The sequence below is a fragment of the Pecten maximus genome, chromosome 3, assembly GCF_902652985.1.
Source record: "Pecten maximus chromosome 3, xPecMax1.1, whole genome shotgun sequence".
NCBI lineage: Eukaryota > Metazoa > Mollusca > Bivalvia > Pectinida > Pectinidae > Pecten > Pecten maximus.
The window spans coordinates 20587194-20610942 of record NC_047017.1 but is presented as its reverse complement, the minus strand read 5'-3'; the positions used below and the strand labels follow the sequence as shown (position 1 = coordinate 20610942).

At 33.2% G+C, this 23749-nt stretch overlaps 1 protein-coding gene across 2 annotated transcripts; it reads right to left on the bottom strand.

The window, feature by feature from the left end:
• Positions 1 to 592: 592 nt before the first annotated feature.
• Positions 593 to 21235, bottom strand: LOC117323529 (coiled-coil domain-containing protein 175-like). Of its 2 annotated transcripts, XM_033878803.1 has the most exons (25): positions 21097 to 21235; positions 20063 to 20148; positions 19704 to 19815; positions 19396 to 19531; positions 19119 to 19196; positions 18782 to 18836; positions 18520 to 18618; positions 18320 to 18375; positions 17781 to 17844; positions 17375 to 17484; positions 16923 to 17004; positions 16511 to 16583; positions 16259 to 16322; positions 15231 to 15341; positions 14449 to 14520; positions 11140 to 11275; positions 10580 to 10711; positions 10068 to 10206; positions 8344 to 8423; positions 7891 to 8043; positions 7182 to 7284; positions 6868 to 6911; positions 5250 to 5412; positions 4264 to 4288; positions 593 to 914 (listed from the first exon to the last, which is right to left on the bottom strand). In XM_033878803.1, exons 2-25 carry the CDS (start codon positions 20138 to 20140, stop codon positions 854 to 856), a joined length of 2226 nt encoding a protein of 741 aa, XP_033734694.1. In that variant the 5' UTR covers positions 20141 to 20148; positions 21097 to 21235; the 3' UTR covers positions 593 to 853. The 2 variants fall into 2 exon arrangements, with proteins under 2 accessions (XP_033734694.1, XP_033734693.1); XM_033878802.1 differs by lacking the exon at positions 4264 to 4288.
• Positions 21236 to 23749: the final 2514 nt, after the last annotated feature.

Sequence of the window (23749 nt, the reverse complement as noted above, 5' to 3'; positions counted from 1 at the left end):
CTCTATATATTCCATTCCTTATATGATTTGAAGTCGGAAGAGTTTGATGTTTGTTGATATACCTAGTGGTTCATGTTGTCAACACCCTAACTCTCATTTTAGACTGTGGCTTATCCTAGAGTTGACCTGCATTTGTTATGGCAGGTTTCGTTGATGAAGCAGAAGATTCTTACTATTTCGGAACACCTTGTCTTATTCTCCTTGTACTTTTTCAGAGTCCTCATGCAAATCTATATTTTTGCATATATATTTTGCCTTCATCTAAATGATTTTGAGTCTGCATGGTTTTGTTATTATGTTTGTATTATTTGTTGTTTTACCATATTTTATGAAACTTGGTTCATGTGATCAGTATTTTCTGGGAGTTATGCTTCTTTAATGATACCATTATATAATTTTTTCCAAATTATTGTTCTCTACGTTCTTGACCACTTTTGAGAAGCGTTTATATTTGTTATTGGTGTATTATGTATCAAGAGAAGCTGTGTGCTTGCAGTTTGCTAACACAGGGACTAAGGTAAGGTATATATCGATACATACAGTGTATTATAGATGCAGTGTATGAAGTTCATATATAAACAATAACAAAATGAATTTCATTACTCAATACTTTAATTTGCCATTAAGAATATCACAGTGAATTCATATATAATTTTAATAAATATTTACAAAGTTTTTGCATCAACCCTCTATCACAACACTTCGAGCACTGATTTGTCGAGAGGTTCGTCCACTTTTGCCACCCTGACGAGACACACGGCCATCATGAATTGGTTTCCTCGGGGATTGTGCATCATGTTTCTTTGGTGATGATAAAATTGGGGGTATAGGCGTATTGATCTGAGTTGATATTTCAGTTCCTTGCCTTGCGAGATGGATTGAACGAGAAGACCTTGTTCTGCTTACGGGGGTGTCTGAAATAATACAGGATTATACGAAACGTTTTAAAAGTAGTTAAACATGAAAAGAATTTTTATCATTGACACTTATGAAAAAATAATTAGGTGCCTAACTTTTGTCAGGAGTTTCTGTTCAGTGATGCTCAGTATACATGTACATATTAAATTTTCATGTCTTCGAAACAAGAAACTAAAAAAAAAAAAGAGATGAAAATGCAAATATCAATTCAGTCATACTGTTGAAAAATTTTGACCACACATAATGAGAACAATTTCTTGAAAAAAATCTACCGTTTTGCTTTAATGTACAGAATATTTATCAGAAATATGAAGTATAAAAACTGCTACTACACAACAGGGATTTTGCACAAAACTCCCGACCCGCAGTTCATAGTCTGTTATTTTATATATGGATCATTGGCTAGGAATTTGTGCCTAGTCACGATGCATTAACTGTACAATACCATTCATCTATATGGCATTTTGATGAAACTAATGTATTTCATTACAAAAATAATTATATTTAGAACAGATTAAGTTTTAAAACGTATAATGAAATGTAAGACAAATAGAACATTTTTGGATTGTAAATTGTAATCCAACTTTGCTATATTTCTTGAAGCTGAAATTGAAACTGGTACATTTTGTACCCAAGTTCATCAGGACCAATTACATGCCAACGCAATAACTTTGCTAAGTTTGATGACACTAGCATGCGACATACATCATTACTATCAAACATGGCAGTCAAATTGTCTGTGATGGTTACAAGCATTACGATTTCAGTCCATCTAGCATATAATTACTTGTGTAAGTGCAATATTAGTCATGGAACCTTGAGCGATCGTTACATTAACAATCTTTCTGATATATAAGATGCCTGGGGCATATACATACTATGACCCTTCTGACTGCCTTTGAAAACCCTAGATATTTTGCCGACTAAATTAACAGAAAAACATGTATTCGTTCATCATTAGATAACGTTATGCATGAAAAGTATTGATTTGTTTTATGAATTGATGAGGAACATCTTTTAATAAAAAAAGTAAAAAAATGCGCTGTAGCAGTCACAACATACAATGTAAAAACAGGTAACCACAACAGCTGATCAATGGGAAGAGGATAAAAAAATAAATGGTACATGGCGATGAAAACCCATACAAGGTACACACAATAGACATTGCCGATTATATTCTCAAATTCCATAAAAAAAAAAAATTGTATACTGTCCACAAGAATTTCTGATTATATATGTTCCAATTCTGTAGAAATTTCACACTTGTACTGTACTCTCCAAAACCATTTCCGATTACAATACAAAGACTTAAATTCTACAGATTCTCATACTTCACTTCTAAACCATAAACACTTGGAGTACCTTTATACACCTGTATTATGAGTTTTAAGATGTTTACTGTTGTCGTGTTACTTCTGTATAGTGATCAAGTTTAACCATTGAGAAACTTTGGGGAAGTTACATATATTGTTGTTTGGGGGTTTATATGATAATTATATAGATAATACATGGTTATTGTCTTAAATATGAGCTGTGTATTGCCGAGCCAAAATACAGCTATATTTTAAGACATTGACTATGTAATCTATTTATCCTGCAACTCATCAAAAACTAGCACTTTAAAGGGAAATGGCATCAACAATGTTCCAAATATGTTCGCCTTTAAACGTTGCTTCACTTAGAAGTAGGTCAGTCAAATTGACGCACTTGCGAAGATTCTAAAATACAGCTGTTTTCCTTCACTGCCGAATACAGCAAAAATATATACGGTGGGTGTATTTAAACAATGCCGATGCCAATTGCAGGATAAATTGTTGTATGGGGCATTTGTACAGATAACAATATACATATATATTTTTACCTACACAGGAGGCCATCACCAAAGCAGGGGTGATACATTCTATCTACTAATCCTTTGGTTGTCAAACATTTATAGTTCAAAATAAAAATATAGTTTAAGTAAAAAGATTTCAATACAACCTACTCATGTTTTCATTACAAATGTTATGTTGGAGGTTATGATTTTAAAAAATTCAGTAAATTAATTGGTGCACAAAATGAGAATTTGAAAAAACAGGATGAAGACATCCTACGTGACAGTTTTAATCATATCGGGGAAATATAAATGTAAGTACATAGATGTAAATAAAATCCAATTCCAATATGTCAATACCCAGAAACAATAAAAAAAAATAAACAATAAAGTACATATAAATATGTTGAACAAAAAGAAATAAAATGTAATATGAATATAATTAAATCACATATCAAGGTTTTTTGAGTGATTTATTTTTATTACGAATCTGAACGATTGGAGATCGACAGTACTAGTTTAACTACAACTATTAGACGTGTGAAATATTAGATGACATATGAAGTAAACAGAACTTTTATTTATAGCTTAACTGCAATAATATATATAGCACTGGACTACCTACAGAGTTCTGAGGAGGGAAGGCAGGGTATGAATAATTCATTCTTTTATAGCTCTGCCTGCATGTGCAATAGTTATCAGAAAAGGTGTACTGCAGAACTATCATAATTCTCCAATAATTATAATTATCAAATTTGTCCAGGGTTTTATGGTAACTTCATGTTTATCCATCAGTAAATGCTCAACATATGTTGACATTGTAAGGCCAATGCATAAAGGGCCATAACTCCAAAATTTAAAGTTAGTTTGAAGCTAATCTGTCTGCAATTACTCCTGATGTTCAGCAGACACTGTGCACTCACTCACCCACCCACTGGCATCATGAAAACAATAATGCATCCTGTCCTCCATGAACATAAAAATATGTTCCTTGCTATCAACGAAATTGTTTATAGATTTATTTTTATACTTAAAAAAAAATTGTATACTTAAACATATCCCCAAAATAACTAGCCTGTTACTTTGCTGTCACTAAAATCATTTTCAATCTAGCAAAACAAAATATTTATTTCAAGACAATGATTGTAATGAATTATCAAACAATGCTTTCTGCATGGTTACCAATGTTGAGTAACCATGTGCTAAATTAAAAAAATATTCTTAATTTTATATTTATTTTTAGTGTCATATTATTTATATTTTTTAACAATTCACACACTTGTTAGAATATCTGTGATTCATGCTTTTAAATTCAGACCATGAACAATATCATAAGGAAGCATACAGATTTATTAGGATTCTAGCTTCTGTATTCTGTGGGCTCGTGACATATGAAAAGCATTTGGTGGTAGCAGTTTGTCATAGCGGACTATACCATGTACGTGTAGATGGGGCATAATCACTGTTGACCTTGACATGTGGTTTGACAAAATGACAACAGAAATTAATTTACGTGCGTAGATGAACATTACCTCTTGTCCGATGGCTTTTTCTTTCCTATAAAGTTGTGATCATAATTTTGATGAAGAAGATGATTAAAGACAATGTTAGTAATGTGACATACAAATGATTATTAATATTCCCCACCCTGGCCCTGGCACATTTGTATATTACTGCATCTCTGGAACACGGCACCATCTTATAACATCAAACATCAAACAACATTGAAGGTAATAATATTAAACTAATACAAAATGTACATTATAGTGTGAAAACTACATTCTACAAGTTGTGTTGTGATTTATGTGACATTTGAAAGGGGACTAGTTCTCTGGTTTGTAAGACATATATAAAGAGGGAAAGAGTCTCCTGCCTTGAAAAAATCAAGTTCATGTACACTGGAATATCATCTATTTAACTTTAAATATTTACAATACACAACTATTACATAGGTTTTATGTGTTATTTAAGGATTAAACGGTCTTTTTTTGGTGTCTATGGTCAATATAGATGCCAGAGCTTTGCAAATATTTTCTAAAATGTTTTCTAATTCTGGACATAAAAGACAAACAGAAGTTGAAGCATTAGCTTTAATCTGAAGTCCTAAATTTTAAGTTCAAAGGAAAATATATTCATTGGTTATTTAAAAGAAGTCAGAATAAGTTCATTTTGTCTCAGATAAGAAACTTATTTATAATGACTCTAAATAGAGCTACATCACAAACAAAAAATATTTTCACAGAAGAAAAACTACATGTGAATACCGTATGATAAAAACTCATTATCTACAATTAAAGATAAAATTCTACAAAGAAAATGTGATTAAATTAAATCTCTCTAATTGATGAATATATATATACAATATTGAAATACATGTATATCCAAAACAACATTATTACTATGTAACACAAGATATATGTATAGAATCTGTGTTTATGTCTTAAGATATAAAGTATTTACTACTTTTTCATTAATAAGTAAACATATTTTGTAGATTAAATCAGAAACTGATGCCTACCTCTTGGTCTGCGTGTAGCCAGATTCTCCAGAAATCCGGCCAACACTGCTAACTCTCCCTCCAGATTATCGGAAATCTCTGATATTTTTTCACTTCGCTTTTCTGTTTTATGCATGAGCTTCCCAAGGTCATCCACGATTAACTGGTCACGCTCCGTGTATCTCTGTAATGATTCAACATATCAATTGAATTTTTTTTTAATTGACATACAAAATGTAGTCTTAATATATGACTTTTAATTAGATCCATTTGTTTTGTTTGCCTGTAGGGGCTGAGAGGTTATGGTGTCCCGACACTTTATCACTAGCCCTCCACCTTTGGGTTGCGAGTTCGAAACCTACATGGGGCAGTTGCCAGATACTGACTGTAGGCTGGTGGTTTTTCTCCGGGTACTCCGGCTTTCCTCCACCTCCAAAACCTGGCACATCCTTAAATGACCCTGGCTGATAATAGGACGTTAAACAAAAACAAACCAAACAAACCAAAAAATGTTTGCCTGTGTTGTAATCATTCTAACTCAGCGACAGTAAGACCTTGATATCCATATTATCATCAAAGAATAAACATTTTTCTGATGTTTGAAATTATCATTCTGGTGTAATTAAGAATAAGTCAAATATATACCTGTCTTGCAGAAGACAGGGTGACCTAATGGAACATGTTTCAGCCAATCAATGGACAACGTGACCTTACAATAAAGGTCTCAGCCAATCAAAGGACAGATTTAAGGGACCTTGCTTTTTTTATTTCAAATCAAATTGAAAAAATAAAATGCATGCTCATGAAATCATATTAAAACTCAACCTGGTGAACCTGTACTTATTTCCTCCTCATCTTTTACCCTTGAGCCAGCAATGATTTGACATTTTGATGTAAATTCCTAGTTCCTAAGAAAAAATATTCAGCCCCTTTCCATGTTTGGTCAAAATCAGTCCAGCAGCTCTTGAGGATATGTTCCTTGGTACATCAGTTTGTATATATACACAAAATACCATACTTTAGAGTTAAGTTTAGTCTAGTTTAGTATTTTAAAACGTCCTATCTCCAGCTGCGGTCACCTAAGGATGGCCTCTCCAGTGTGTGAAATGCATGTATGTAGTTTATGCATGTGTGTTTTGGGAGTCTGAAGTAGATTCATGTTTGTCTCCTTCTGACAGCACAGACCTAATGCCTACTTTATAGTGCTACCTCACTGAATCATACTGCTGAAGACACCCAGCAGGACACCCCACCTGGTCACATCATCAACGGGCGAACAAGTTGTCCCACTCTTAACAGGCTAAGTGTTAAGCAAGAGAAGAGACAACCATTCTATACTCTCTAGTATGTCTCGGCCAGGGGACAGAACCCAAAACCTTCCTCACACGGGAAAGAATGCTCATCTAAAGGCCTAAAGTGAGGCAGTGTCAAGGGAGACCGTAGGAAAAAGAAAATTGTTTAGAAAGAAGAAAAATATCCAAATGTACTTGCCTCTTATGACCGCAACAGGTACAATTCTTACGCCCTACCTGCCGGGCAGTAGTACAAAGTATATCAATCAATGATATGATGAATGTCTTCCTAAATAACAATGTAGGTATGTTGGATATAGATTCAGTAGGCCGGATTAAGTACATACCTCTTCCATATCCCTGTCACTTTGCCAGCTTTCTGTGAGGCCCACTGTAACAAAAAAATACGTAAACTGTTCAAAACAAAAAAAAATTCACGAAAAAAAACTCAAGCAAGCAAACAAAACAACAACAACAAAAAATTCCTTCACATATCGGATAATTGTAAAACTTGCAATGTTAAAAACACATAAATTTTTTTTACTTTCAAAGCAAACTTTTTCCATAATTTTTCTATGAAATAAAACAAGCAAACAAAAAAAACAAACAAGAAAAAAAATTCCCTTCACATATCAGATATTTGTGAAACTTGTTGCTTTACCTTTTACTTCATCCAGTGTGTTCTGAAGCCTTTCTTTCACACGTTCGTCATCATTCATTTGTTTTTGAAGCTCATCCATATCAGCTTGGTATTTGTTACAACCCTAAAAAAGAAAACATTTGCTGTCAGAACGGAAACTTTTTTGACATGGTCAACTGTCATGACCTATAAGATCAATCAGATAAAAGTACCACAATAGTAGGAAAGTATTAGTTCCATTTGTCAACTAAATATAAAGAACAACAACTTAACACATTCTTACAGCAAATAATTTAAATTCTGAGTTTACATTAAATACAGGGAATAAATGGATACCCATGTTAAGCTACAGGTACAGTGTAAATTGCTTGTTAGCATATATCTACCCCTGTTCTTGGTTTGGTTTAAACAAGGCTAATTTACAAAATCAAACAAAAACTCCATCCTGTAGATTTTGGTCCCAAACAGGTAAAACTGTTTTATAAAAAATTTAACATAATTGTCTACAACCGACACTGATGACGAAGCCAGGGTAAAACTATAGCTCGATTTCCCCTTATGTATCAACCATTGGATCTCTATATGAAAACTCAGCCTACATCAGTTGTTAGATCTTTATCTAAAAGATCTGTACCAATTGTTGGGCTCTAAGCAACCATTATTAAGCCCCTCGAATGATCTATATAAATATTAAAAATTAATATAAAAACATATTTGGTCTGATACACACATCCTCAATCTTCTTGTTCTCCTCGATTATCGTTTTCAGTTTACAGCCAGCCTGATATATCTCCCTTTCCATTTTCTGTCGTTCCTCTCCTTGTTTCTTCAGCTGTTCTATTGACTCTATTCGCTTGGTCTTTAAAGACTCCTTCATTTTTTCCTTCAAGAAATAATTTTTTAATATTTAAAACAAAATTTCTTCACAATATTTCAAATATTACCAGGAATGATAAACAGATTAACTACCAAAGAAATGTTACATTGGTGTTGATTTCAAAATCAGCTGATTATTGTCACACTAAAATCAGAACAGATTTACTGCATTCAATTTCAATAAGATGAATAGTTTTCCTCCAAACTAATTCATATGACTTGTCAGGTCTTGTAGAGATGATCACTGAAACTTAATTACTTATAAAGATAGGCAAAATCGCAAATGTGAAAAATTTTTCAACCTTACCCGAGGTCCGACAAGGTTGTCCTTTGTGTCTAAGGTTTTCCGTATCTGTTCATCTAGAGCACTCTTTTTCTGTCGCATCTCTAGAAGATTAAACAGCATTGTTTAACAAAAATATTATAAAATTTCAATAATCTTAATTTTTGTGTTTCACCAGTTTGATGTAAAACATTCATTTCATAAATCTTATTTTCAAATAACATGTTATTTTAATTGTCAGAATGTGATTTCAATTTTCAACCTCCTGTTATCATAATTTTAGATTTTAATAAAAAAACAAAATGAAAAAATGCCTGAAAAAATTTTCTCATAAAAGGACCTGTAAACAATATAGTCAACAAACCACATGTACTGGACCTTTCTAATTCTCTATTTATTTTCGATTAATTATGCTAATATCAATTCTCCCGTACACCTTGTTACATTAATTTAGACACAACATCAGTGTGTGTGACACATGTTAACACATATATCCTGTTGATGGCATCTGATTCTGTTCATCTATTGGCTGAAATGACATCACATGATGCCTTACATAAGATTTTATTTCTATAGGGTGAATGCTATTCTTATGTTTGTATAAGAAAATGTCCTTCAAGATTTAGAGGTTAACAAATACCATGGAAATGTACAACAATATAATCCAAAAGGAGAATACATAACTAGATTTTTTTTTTCAAAGGGTAGAATTAATTTTTTAAATTAGAAAATTAATCATCAACAGGATACTCAGTCACCTGATACAGAAAAATGTTGGAACAATAAACTAATTATGTACTAATTTGTAACTTTGTGTAAGGCAGTATATTATTAGACAGAATGACATGACTTGTATGTGATGCGCTGGCCATCCCCAATCTGTGGTGCAAATATACCCATACAATTTAATAAATTTCTGGGTGATTTGCGAAATAAAGTTTCCTTCGTTCTGAGAGTTTTCTTTTAAATTACAAAAGCAATTAGCTTCACAAATTGGTTAGCAGACTGTGTTACAGTGGCACACAACTTCAAACAAACATTGATTTTGTCTAGCTCTAGCTATTTCCTTTACAGTCTATGACCTTGAACATATAACTAGCAACTGAGCATTTCACCTTTTCAAGGTCATGATATGAATATCATGTATTGGAAAAAAAATTATGCTGATGTATAACTTGATTAAGCTGTTAAACATATCTTTTAAGTGTTTACATTCCAATATTTAGAAATAATACTCGAATTAAACAATTAAGTATGAGTGTATTTTTGTTAAATAAAAGTTGTGATGAGTTTTGCAGCAAACACTTGAATCACATAACTGTAAATAATTAGCTTTTTGTGTTCAGATGGTTTGAAAATCATATAGTACATATCATAGGGACTTGAAATGACTGTTCAACCCAAGGTCCATATATATATAATATATATATCGACCATAGCTTGAAAATGTGTGTCAAGTCCCTGTGTAATTACACATGTACATGCAAAATTCAATCCGAAAAAAGTGTCTCAAATATCGAAACCTGTTTTAAGCAGTAAAAGTGAAGAAATATTTAAAAGAGAAATTATTGAAAGAAGTGTTTTTTAAACATTCACTTTGCAATTAAAGATTGAAACTAGCAAATCAACATGAAAAAGACACACAATGAGTACACATTCAATAAATAAAACTCTCTGAGAACGTTTGCCATGAATTTTGGCCCTGCACAGTCACAAGTGTGATAGGGAACAGAAAGCGTTTCACATACTAGCTATGCCCCTTTTCAGTTCATCATAAGCATTAGTTCTCTCTTCAAACAATTTTTCTAAATCATGAAATATTGGTGTCTGTTCTTCAATTTTCTTCTTCTTCTCCACAATCCCACGTTCATACTCCACAATTTGCCACTGTAAAGAAATAAGGATGATTAAAGTGATTTTATTTGTTTAATTAAAAATAATACCGGGTAACTTAATTTCATGTAGTGAAATTTTTTTAAATATAATATTCAATGTCTTTGTTTCTAGCTGAAATTTTGCTTAAAATAAAAAAAAAAAAATTAAAAGAAAGAACCAAAAACAAAACCTACTTGTATACAGTTAAACATGTTTATCATCAAATTGCATGTTTTGAACATTTTGATCAATACATTCCAGATAATCATTAATTCTTCAATTGTCATCGAAATTTTCATAACAGTGCACCTCAAAGTGCAAACTTAAGTGTCAGATTTTCCAGTAACAAATAAAAACTGAATTGACAGATCTTCCTGCAGCATACCTCCATCATTTCAATGCGACCCTGCATGCTGGTGTACATGGTCTCATAGCGACCTTGAACCTCACTGAGGTCACTAGACAGGTTTGAGATTTCAGTTTCATCCAGCTTCAGATCTCGTTGTAGACTGGCTCCCTAGTAAGTTAACAAATAAAAAACTCATACCATTCAGGTTTCAGGATATTGTAAACATGCCTATTTCTGCGGGGTTTGATGTTGTAAGTTTGATGGGTAATCTATATACAGTGTACATTGAGAATTTTTTTCTGTGATCTTTTCTTTTTCACCTGTTCCACAAATACTACATACATGTTCATCACAAAATTACAGGCATTGGTAATTTTTGCAACTAAATGGCCTATGCATATTTTGTGTAATTCTCCCCTCCCCATACATCTAAATATAAAATCTAATAAACATGAATTTTTTTTTATCTCCAACTCTTTTTTTGTTTTTTAGATTTCTGACACTTTCATTCATTTTGTTACATTTCCTGAAGGTCACCAAGCCTACCCAATTAATACTCCATACAAGATTTCATTCTAGTGATTTTAATCACTCACCTCATTTGAGAGATCGACATGCCGAACTTTCCCCTCCTGTATCTTCTTGTTCATGTCACTAAGATACTTCTGGTTGTCTACTTTAAAATCCTCCACTTTCTTTGACACACTGTTTTTCTGTTCCTGTACCATGATCCTACAATCAGAATTAGTCGTGATTTTACCTCATAATGTCCTAGTACTAAATTCTAGTTAATGTAAATTCTCATGTAGATTCTGCAATAATGTGGATCTTAAGTAAATACCTTGCAGTCAGCCAACAAAGATTTCCTACAAATACATTTTGTATATTTCAAAATAATTTTATAGATAAAATTAAAAAAACAAAAACAACAAAATTGATTCTGACAGGTGATGATCTGTTGATACATGTATATAGTATGTTAATCTTTTTGGTACTTTTATCAAATATGATAAACCTTATTTCTTTTCATATCAAACGAGTTTTAAAATTTTTATCTATAATATTGAACACAAATATAGTTTGCTGAATAAAAACATAATTTAATAAATACATTTGTATATACAAATACACTGTATAGTATATATAGTATTACATATAAGTCTGAACTCTTGAATATACATTGTAAGTTTAGTTTCTTGAATACAATCATTTAACACATGGTTAGTTTAATACCACATAGTTTTATCACGATATACCTTTTCATACAACACAGCTATACAACATGCTGTTAATATATTTAAATTTGAGAAAAAATGTTCTCTCTGCTTTATTTTGAATTCACTGAATGTTTTAACTACAGGTAAAATATGAGAATCTAGTCACTTACTATATGTAGTGCCTGGCGTACTGACACATATATTTAATTGACTTTGACATGCCTCAAATTTTGGAGATCAGTTCTGTTTAAAAGAGTGTATGATAAATTAACCTTCCTTTCAACCGATAAATGATAATCGATCAATTTTGAATTAAGGTTTGATAATTAATTTATCATAAATACATGTATTGGAATTTTATGCATAAAATATTCACCTTGGTAGAAATTCTGTAGCGATAAAAGATTTTAAGGACATCGGCACTACTTATAGTAGTAGTGCTGATGTCCTTAAAATCTTTTATCGTTACAGAATTTAACAGTGAATGAAAAAAAAAATCATCATATCTTGTTGGGAATTCAAAAAAAAAATATTTCAACTGCTCAGACATTTTCAATTTGACTCTTTAATTATATATTTACCAAATATTTACCAATACAAGGTAACACATCACTTAACTGTTCAAACTAGAAGTATACCAGATAAGTGTATTCTGTTACAACAAAAATATAAGGTTTTCAAAAAAACGACATTGGTTTATGGTTAAATCATAGATGAATTTCAGATTAAATGATAAGTCATAGATCCGTCTGAACTTAAAACAACACGCATATACCATAATTTATAATCAAAACTGATTATGAGGCAAAAAATCAGTATTAAACCTTAATTTCTCTATATCATTTACACACATTTCATTATGGTGGTAAACCTGAAGCATATATATTTATAGCTACACGCTACAGAAGTAAACACACCCAACATAACCAATCTGATTACAGTCTTCGTTAGACATCCAGAAACCAATTAGTCATATTAATAACACTCGGGTCAAACCATGTGACATGTTATAATTACCCATCCTCATCGTCCGTGTAGTCGTCGTCAGAGGAAGAGGATAGTGGGGGTCGTGGGGGTACGTTTATAAGGGGTGGTGCGGCTGGGGGACCATAATTAGGTTCGTTACCAGTCTGTAGGTAGTAATTGGCCAGTTTGTTCTTTTTCGGTTTCTTTGGCTTAGGGGGAGGAGGTGGAGGGGATGGGGAGGGTGGAGGGAGCTCAACCACAGGAGGGGGTGGTGGGATAGGGCTAAGTGCAAGAAAAGTGGAAAATAGAAAAGAACGAAATAAAAAATATATTATTCGTGATTTAGGTGTAGAGGAAATTGATGATTCATCAAATGCCCAGAAACATGAAAATGTCGCAGACTATTTATATGAAAACTTTATTATTAGAAATTACATCATTAAGGTCAGTTAAAAATGTAGCTGATAAGATTTTAAAAAAATAGTTTATTACAAATTTATATTAAAAAGATCAAAATTAATTTATGGGAAAATCGTTGTGAATATGCTGTTAAATTTTTGACCAAAACTATCAGGAAAGCAACATCTAAATTAAGTATGAAATGTACATGTATATCAGTAGTGTTTCTGTGCAGTTGATGACCCTCATACAATAAGACTAAAATGTCAAATTATCTACAACAAAGAGTGAAACAAATATGAAAAATAAATGTGATTGTTAAAACAGAAGAAATCGTGAAAAGTGGGACTTTTGTAATTTTACTGATGAACTTTATAGTTCAGAATCCTAAATATACTTGTTGATGCAGAGTGATTATATAATCCCGCAGCCTTTATCATTCTGTATAACCATCTGTATGGCAGTTAATTTACTCGAGATCATCAAAATAACTGTGACCTATATAATCCTCTTTGTTATTCAACTCAAGTCTCATGTTTACCTTACCATGTGTACTGTTTCTCAGACACCTCTATTTGACCCCATACATATACCCCTATATGGCCCTATATATACACCCCTATACTGCCCCTATTTCAACCTATATTTTCCCTATTTGGCCCTATATATACACCCCTATTTTGCCCTATATATGCCCCTATTTGACCCTATATTGCCCCTAATTGGCCCTATATATACCCTTAATTGGCACTATATGCACCCCTATTTCACCCTATATTGCCCCTTTTTGACCCTTTATAGACCTCTATTTCACCCAATATATATCCCTAGTTGGCCCTATAAATACCCCTTGTTTGCCCTTTATATATCTCTATTTCATCCTGTATTGCCCTATATCCCTATATGGCCCTACCGGGGTATATATCTCCCTATTTTGCCCTACATATATCCCTATATGGCCCTACATATACCCCCATATGGCCCTACATATATACATGTATGGCCCTATATATACCCCTATAATGCCCTATATCTATACCCCCTCTGCTGTATAATTCCATTTATGGTATTCCAGAGAGGCAATCCTTAGATAATGACCAGACAAACAATTATTTACCACAGGTTAAGCACCTATGGTCTAAAACCAGCTGATCTAACAAGTCATTTGAATATATTTTATATTCGGTAATTCCTTCTAAACCTTGGATAAAATTCTAGCAGGAGATCTTGGTAACAATATTGTAATCTCTTTAATCCAAATTGAAAAAAATTAACAGAAAGTGTGAAGAAACAACAAGAGTTTCTACTGAATGACAGGCCTACCTTTCCTTACGCTCCTTCCCCAGCTGTTCCCTGTAGTCCTCTATCTGCTTGTTCAGTTGAGCCATTACTGCCCTATAATGGAGGAAGTGGTAAACAATGTAGTCTAATATTGTCAGAAATGTAAAGAGGTTCAAGTTAATTCCTCAACAAACGATTAACCTCAATAAATGATTATTTATTTACAAAGTGTGTTTACATGTGGGACTCCAGGGAACACATGCTACTTACTAATGGGACTCCTCAGGGAACACACACCACTCACATGTGGGACTGCAAGGAACACATGCTACTTACTAATGGGACTCCTCAGGGAACACACACCTCTCACTTGTGGGACTGCAAGGAACACATGAAACTTACTAATGGGACTCCTCAGGGAACACACACCTCTCACTTGTGGGACTGCAAGGAACACATGAAACTTACTAATGGGACTCCTCAGGGAACACACACCTCTCACTTGTGGGATTTAGGGAACACATGCTACTTATTACTTGTGGGATTCAGGGAACACATGCTAATTACTTGTGGGATTCAGGGAACACATGCTGCTTACTTGTGGGATTCAGGGAACACATGCTACTTAATTGAGGGATTCAGGGAACACATGCTACTGACTTGTGGGACTCCTCAGGGAACACATGCTACTTAATTGAGGGATTCAGGGAACACATGCTACTGACTTGTGGGACTCCTCAGGGAACACATGCTACTGACTTGTGGGATTCAGGGAACACATGCTACTTACTTGTGGGACTTCTCAGGGAACACATATCACTTACTTGTGGGACTCCTCTAGGTTTTCTATCTGGTCATGCATCTCTACGTTCTCTGCCTGCATCCTTCCCATCTCCTCAGCCTTCAAGGCCAGGGCACGCTTCTCTGTCTGCAGTCTAAATATACACATTATTTAAATCAGATGTTGTGCCAACTACAGTCACATAATACTTGTGTTAGTGTCTTTGGTAATCATTCAATTTAATTTTAAGTTGGAACACAATTATATATGTACACTGTACATAATGTAATTGTATTTACATACATCGGTAAACAATATAATTATATACACATGAACTGATGTACACTGTGATTATGTACATTGTATATACATGTATAGGTATATTGATATACAGTGTAACTATATATAAATAAATTGTTCATTGTAATTATGCACATATATTGATATATAGTGTAATTCTGTATATCGACATTGTAGGACTTTTTACTTCTGTACATGTATGTTTATATATGCATGAAGATGTTAGCTATATCTATATATAGTATATGGGGCAAAGAAGTAATTCAAACAGTGTAAACAATAAGGCTTGTTAAATTTTCGAGGCAATCCGCCCCTTTAGCAAAACACAAAAAATTACAAATACAATCACATAATATATATAAGAAGTACTGGAAATACAATAAAATACAATAAGAATAATGTTTTAGTAACTGGAGAAACCACAATGAACCCTTCGGCAAACGTGGGCCGAAGGCGGATACTAGCGTGACTGCATCATGTTCAACACTAGAACGCTATGCGACCAACGGCAGAGATATTTAGAATTCCCCTGCACGTGAAAGTATATCGAAGAGTTCAAAGACGATTCGTCCCTAAATACTGCTAGTGAACGACATTGCATTCATATCAGATTTCAGAATAAAAAATGTTGCATTATCGTCTCTACAGTGATTGATTAAATATCGTGTACAAAGTCTGAAAAACTTTAGAAAAATATGTTTTAGATCATTAGAATTATATATAGTATATGTATACACAAGAATCACCCCTATACAATTGTCATATACTTACTCATCATTTAGTTCATTCACACGTTCAGCGTCCACCTGCCTGATTTTCATCTTCTGTTCAAGGTCTGAAGGTAAACATATGATTTCAGATTAACTATGTCACCAACATGTAAGGTTTTCTCTTACTTAATTCTCCCCAATCCATCGTAAAACCTTACTCAGTAACACGGTAACAGACAGAGGTTGTGTTGGTCTCTGTACTATACATACTGAATTACTGTATCAATAATATAACTAAACATACAAAACTTACCTAAATGTAAATCCATCTTCTGACCCTGTAGTTCCATACTCTTATGATCTTCTCTTTCTATTTCATACTTCATCTGTAAATTCAAATTGATTTTTTTTAAATATTAGAAGCACAACAATATCATTACAAGCTTTTAAAAAAATTAAAACTTATAGGTGCAAGCCAAGAGACCATATAGTTGCCTTTTGAACAGCATATCTATACCGGGGCAGTATGTATATACTGATACTTACTAGTTACTGGGTACTACAGGTACTATATAATGCAAGCAACTAATTGCATCTGTTATGTATTGTTACCATTTACCAATACCCGGTATGCTTGTTCCTCATATAATGGCAAAATTGGAAGACATATCAGATTTAGGGATAAAAGTGACTTTTTCTATTGCTTTATTCCGTAAAAAACTTACCTTCTCTAATTTATTCCGTAACAGTTTTTCGTTACCTTCAAAATCTTGCTGAGATTGCATATCTTCCTTGATTATTGCATTGCTTTAATCAGAAAACACATGGATTTCATCAATACACAACTGTTCATATAATAAGTCTCTTCCATGTTCATACAAAAATACAAGAGGCCCATGGGGTCATCTATAATGGATATAGTTGGACTTATATAATAGGTCAAATCAAATATATATATTTAAAAAAAAAAAGGAAATTAAATTGAAAGCAAACTTACATAAAGTACATGCTTAATTACTAAAAGTACAAAACACTTTATGGATCATTGTAATATGTTTGAACTTTTTAATTGGTGGCCGTCTATGTTGACTGTCAGTAATTTGTGAATGGTGTTTATGGTAACTACAGATCTGGAATAAAAACACCAACAGTTATTTTCCATGTACTTTTTCCTTACCCCTTATTACGGAGTTCTCCGTTTAGTTTGAGTTGCTTCTGCAGCTGAGCATTCAGAGCCCTCTCCTGACCTTCCAATTTGGCTTTTGAAGTCTCATATTTCCGAAGATCCTAACAAATCACATCATATCACAAATTAACACTTGATTGCATAAAGTAATCATAATATAAAATTCTTTAAGTTTTCAGCAAATAAGAACCGCAAAACATATTTAGTATTATTCCTTAAATTAGATGGAGATAGAAATAGAATTAGTGGTATTTTGCATAATTGAATGTATCTGTCAGTTCTTGAGAACTTTCATAGTGGTTTCAAATTTTGTAACAAAGATCTCATTTTTATGATCTTTTTACAGAATAAATTACACTTTTTTTCTATTTATAGGAAAATCTGGACAGAAAAATACCATTCTTATCGCTTCCAGTTTCCCCTCACTCTCCAGCAGCTGTTCATGGATAACATCAAGTTCCCTAAAATGAGATTGATCAAGTATGAACTTATTTAGGATCAATTATTAGATAAACAAATGCATAATTTTGTTGATGAGTCTATGATCAAGCTACACAAACTACAATATGCATATAAAATATAAACCACTTTTAATTCACATGATCATGGCTACCAGCATGGGACTCCCCGGCAAAGGCGAGAGTAGCTACAGATCAGATAGGTAAACATTGTCTACATCTCTTCACAAATACGTGTACCTACAACTGTATTGACTGTGTCAATGCTTCAGATGATATAGAGTATGACAACACAAATACTAATCCAAAATCTCACATACTGCACCAGATGTTAATTACTTCAAATCAATCTTAAAAGTACTTTACATTAGATATAAGTAGTTATTCAGTTGTGTCCAATGTAAGTTTAAACATTCAGTTGATTATGCTAAAAGTCGTTTCAGATTGGAGTGATATATCCATTAACTCTGTGACTTACTTCTTCTTCACGATATTCAGCACTTTTTGGTCTTTTGTTTTTTCTGCAGTGTCAGTCTGTAAAACACAAAATCACAATGGAGTATTAGTTTGTGCACCAGGTACATTTGTAAATTCATAGATATTTAAGGATAAAAAAGCTATTGATCTAAATCCAGATGTTTAGGAAATCTCTAAATATTGTGAACCAACAGCACTCACCACAGCCCTCTTAAGTTTCTTCTTCTCTGTCCTTGCTTCTTTCCGCTCAACAATCAGATCCTCTTTCAGTTGTAAAATTCCATCTTCAAGATCAACGATCTACAACATACCAGCAACAAATGAAACAACCAATTGATGCTAATATCATTCATGAAATATGATTTTGCAGATTACCATTCTTAAGTTTTTTTCCTATAATAAGTTTTCACATACCACACAATGAATACTGCAATATGAGACTTATACAGGCATATATACTTACATCCTGGTTAGTCTGTCTGACTTTGTCTCTTGTTTCATTCAAGGTAATCTGTAAGCTTTTGAAAAAAAAATTGGAGAGCTTATAATTTTACTCAGTGCTTGATGACAACATACAGTGTAAACAACATAAAAACATTGCGATTCAATTAAAACAATATCTACATGTGCATGATACATGTATATCATTACAATTTGAAAATGGTATATAATTATCATTATAATTATATATTATTACAGTTTGAATAATTATTGACATATCATTACAAGTTGATATTCAACATAACTATAACTATCTCAGAATTATATCTTATGCATATGCTCTGAGATGAAATACATACCTAGCTTTTTCAGCCATACGCTGGTTAAGCTGCGAGATAATTTGTTCATGTTTCTCTTTGACAAGCTCTCTCTGTGGGCTAAAAAAAAGGAGAACAGTCAGCTCCAAAACCTACACTCATAATCAATGTGAAGCAACTCTAATGCAATGTAGCAAGTTACATAAAATAGAATGAAAAGGACTTGAAAAATTATTTCTTAAGAATCCTAGCCTAATATTAACACGTACATTTGACAAGAACTGGTATATAAAAAGCTTAGATAAGGCTATTAACTCACTGTAAAACAGCATTTTCTTTATCCAGTTCTTGCTGTCTTGTTTCAAGATAAACTGTGTTTTGGTTGATTTCATCCAGTTGCTGCTGTAATTTTCGCAGGACATCAGCATTGGACTGTCTGGCCGACTCAACAGCAGCTACAATCAGACAAGTTATACAATGTAAATGTTTACATCTTCTAAGAGCTATGGATTCTAAGAAATGACTAGGGTGGTTGTACACTTTTATATCAGCTCAGTTTAATCTTGTTTTCATTTCAACTTCTTTTATACAGTGACAAATCATGCTAAACATTGTTCCATATTTTACCTTTGATTTCTTTCTTGATTTCTCCTGGCAAGAACTGAAGTTTGTGGCGTAGGATACTGGCATGAATTGTTTCTGTTTCAAGTTTATCATGGACCCGTGTTCGTTCACCCTCCTGAGATACAGGAAAGGAATCCATATTATAATGAATAAATACAAAACACTGAAGATCATCTTTAGTTCTTGCATAGCAATTATTTATAAAAGAGGAGTTACATGTAGTTTTTCTCTTTAAATATTATTGAATGGATTTAATTCTTCTTAAATTTATTATGAAGGCAATGATGATACTATTGTAGGAAATAATTTTACACAATAATTCTAGAAAAAAATATGTGAATATTAAAAGAAATACTCCATACCAATGCATGAACTGCTTCTATTACTCCATCTATGTTTTGAACATCTTTTTCATTGAATCCAAAATCCTCGCTCCTCATGCGGTCAGCTGAAAGTGGAATAATGTTGCATTATAGCACGAATGTAAATTAGAAATACTGAAAATAAAATCATGGTGGATACATGTACATACAGTATAGGATATATAGATGGTACTTGTAAATTATATTAATGGTGACAACCTGTCTATACTTCGAGGCCCTTACACCAGCGAATAAACTAAGAAAGAGTTTTCCGTCCACTGGCACTAGCCTCGTCTTTCAATACACCAAATGCGTGAATATTTGGTCTATTGGCAAACAAGGCAAGTGCCTGTGCTCCATATATTTCTTTAATACATCATTTAAATAAAATGCCTTTTTAAAACTAACAGTATAAAAAATGGCAACAACAAAATAACCTTATCTGGACAATTTTAATTGGACTGTCAGCTGTATAATGAGAAGCCTAAACAACTTCCCAACACTTAAGCTTGACATACAAAGTGTATGTCTGGTCAGGGCAGACCATATGTTTCATGACAGCATTTGTGAAGTTTGATAACTGATGAACCGTTACTAAAGCAATTAATGATATCATAGGAGGAGTTGTGGAATCAAATACCCAACTAATCTAGCAGGAATGGCATTGGCTTTATCACCTAAATCCTTCTTGGTATCATAGTTGTGACAATCCCCGAACAACTGGATCAGGCACTACTGTTTATACAGTAGTCTAAATTATTCCAACTTTGTATCCCCTTTCATATATTGTTGGGGCAGATGAGTACAACACCATAGAATCTATCAACCTTTGTAAGAAAAATTTTCTTTGTGGCTTACTGTAGCACTCAATAAACTATCAGTATAACGTCAAAATGTTTAGAAAATGGTAAAATCCAAACGTCCTATGAGCCAATATGAAATCAGCGATCTGCGCTTCAGAAGTTCAGTAAATATTGAACACACACTGTACTTTCCAGTATCGTGGTAAGTGAAAGTGTTAAAAAGTAAATTACCCAATTCCAAGAGCCGTTCCACGGCAGCATTAACCTCCGTGCTTTCCTTTCTTAGCAGACATTATTACTGTTTTGATTTCTGCTATTAACAGTCCATCGACAGGTTCCCTACGCCATTTTGAAACAAACTTGTTGTCAATCGTTTTAATCTCCCAGTGTAAAGAGTACCAAACAGGGGAGGTAATCACGTGCCATGTACGGTAAATGTGCTCATTGATTTGGTTTTGACATACTGACATAATATAGATAGTTATATAGGTATCTGGGATTGATAAAAATAAAATAATAATAATTTTAAAAAAAGGGGGGGGGGGGGGGGGGGGGGGGGGGGGGATCAAGACCCGAAATAATTTCCGTAAGAGAGAGAATATCAATATTTAAATGGCTGTGGATATAACAAATTGTTTTAAACAGTAATAGAGATCTAGTCAAGACTTATTCAATGTGTGACTGTCTGACGCATTTTTCAGATTGATCAACTAGTGAATTTCATTTAGAATAAAACATCCCTTTCTGGTATGTGTTTAAAATGATAGCTACTTGCTATACTATAAGATAAGTTTCAATGGTTTTCGACCAACCTGGCCGCTTGTGATTTACCGTACTGAATACATGTACATTAATATTCAAAACCTGGTATCTTATGGTGGCCACGTTTTGTTTATTAGATGACTTACTTACTCTGATAATGCAAGCAATATATATGTGCTTCAAAGTAACAACTTTTAGAGTGGACTATAAATCACCATGATAATACACCTAGAATGTGGAAAGGTGAAACAATAGTGACGTACTAATCGGTGTCACCAATAAATCGACACTGATTTAAAAAGACCAAGCCAATCTTTTTAAAGGGGCATTCCTTCGTTTGAATAAAGTTAAGGTCGTCAAAATTTAGCTTATTGGAAAATATGTATTTTTCACAAGTAGTAAATGTTATAATCTTTCTATTGATAAGGCAGTTTTATTCTCAAGATAAACCAAAGTTCTGCGAGTATTAACTTCCTGAAAATTCTAAATTCGACCCGAAGTATAAATAATTACCGCAGACATACGGCATTTGTATATAATACGTCTTTTCTTTTACATTGCGGTGTTAATTTCATTGTTAATGTCATTACTTGTAGGCACAAACACTCATATAATCATCGTTCGGACATATATTTCATCAATAGAAATTATGCATGTTTCTGATGCGAGAACGAAGGAATGTCCTTATAATGAATTACATCCATTTTCTGAATAATCTTCAAGATTAGTAAACGCAACTTATGCATTCAGTTCACTAGGTAATGCCATCAACACTGGATTTACACTAGAAAAGTACAGCGTTACTGGTAGTTAAGGACGGGTGTACGTGTATTTTTAATGTGATCTGATGTGAATTATCGGATAAGAAAGAGACTAGAGAACAGGGTAGGTCATCTTTGCCATCACTCTCTAATTGGGAGATGGTTCCTGATTATTTTACTTTAAAATTTAGTTCGTGATCAGAAATAAGTCCATCTAAAATGATATTAAAACATTATCAGAAAAAAAAGGTGTTCATAATTGAAGAAAATAAACCAACAGATTAACGTTATCTTAAAAGATGTGAAGAGGAAGTCTATCACAAATGCTCTAAACATTGAATTCACAATTTAAAGACCCCATGCAATGAAAGTTCTGAAAATTGTAAGAAGCTGTCAAGCATATTAAGATATCAACTTTATATAAAAGTAGAATATCCGATAAGCCTTAAAATATCACAAGTAATTAACTCAAATCGTTTTGTTTATAGATTAAGAATTTAGAAGAATCAATGATCAAATAACAGCAAACATTACCACCATACCGGGGACCGTCAGTTACGTAAATGTCGATAAACACCTACGCAGTGAACGTGATGTTTTTAAATACCAATAAACATTTAACCTTGTTGGGATAGGCAGGTGCGTGATTTGACACTGTTTTAGGTAAGAAACAATTTTAGCACCAATGTACGTTATGTTTATTATCGCACTCGTTTAGCAGTAACAAGTGTACCTACTGCTGACCCCAATGCAGGTTCGTAAGATGCGACTAAATTTGGGATATAATCTTTCTTGACAACTTTCTTCTTCCTTATGTCTCCATTTTCCCACTTTTGGCCTTTAGTTGAGCGTTCGCCCCTGCGAGGAAGGCTTTGGGTCCCCTGGTCGAGACATACCAGAGTCTAGAAAAATGGTAGTCGCTACTCCTGCTTAGCGCTCAGCATTTTGGAAGTAGCAGTACGCCAAGGCTTTCACATCATTTTGTCAAGATAACTTTTTTTTCCATTTGATTATTTCAAGAATTTATTAGTTTAGTAATATCACATTAAAATATTGATATTCTTATGGCTGAGTTCCCTTTCAAACTCTACGTAAACCTGCAAGGTAGGCGTATTTATCGGTGTCTAGATTATATAACTACATGGCCAGCGTCCGACTAATTATTGCAATCAAGGAACCTTATTGTATCCGAATGTCTCCACGTGTCTAGATATTCTTCTGTGTGTGCCTTTTACGTCTGCGAAACCGTGATATACCGGAGAACAACCATGGACGGAGAATGAGTGTCCTCTCTGGCATTGTTAAATTTAGACACAGTGGTTGCCATGTTTGTCGAAATATAATTATCAAGATTTACAACA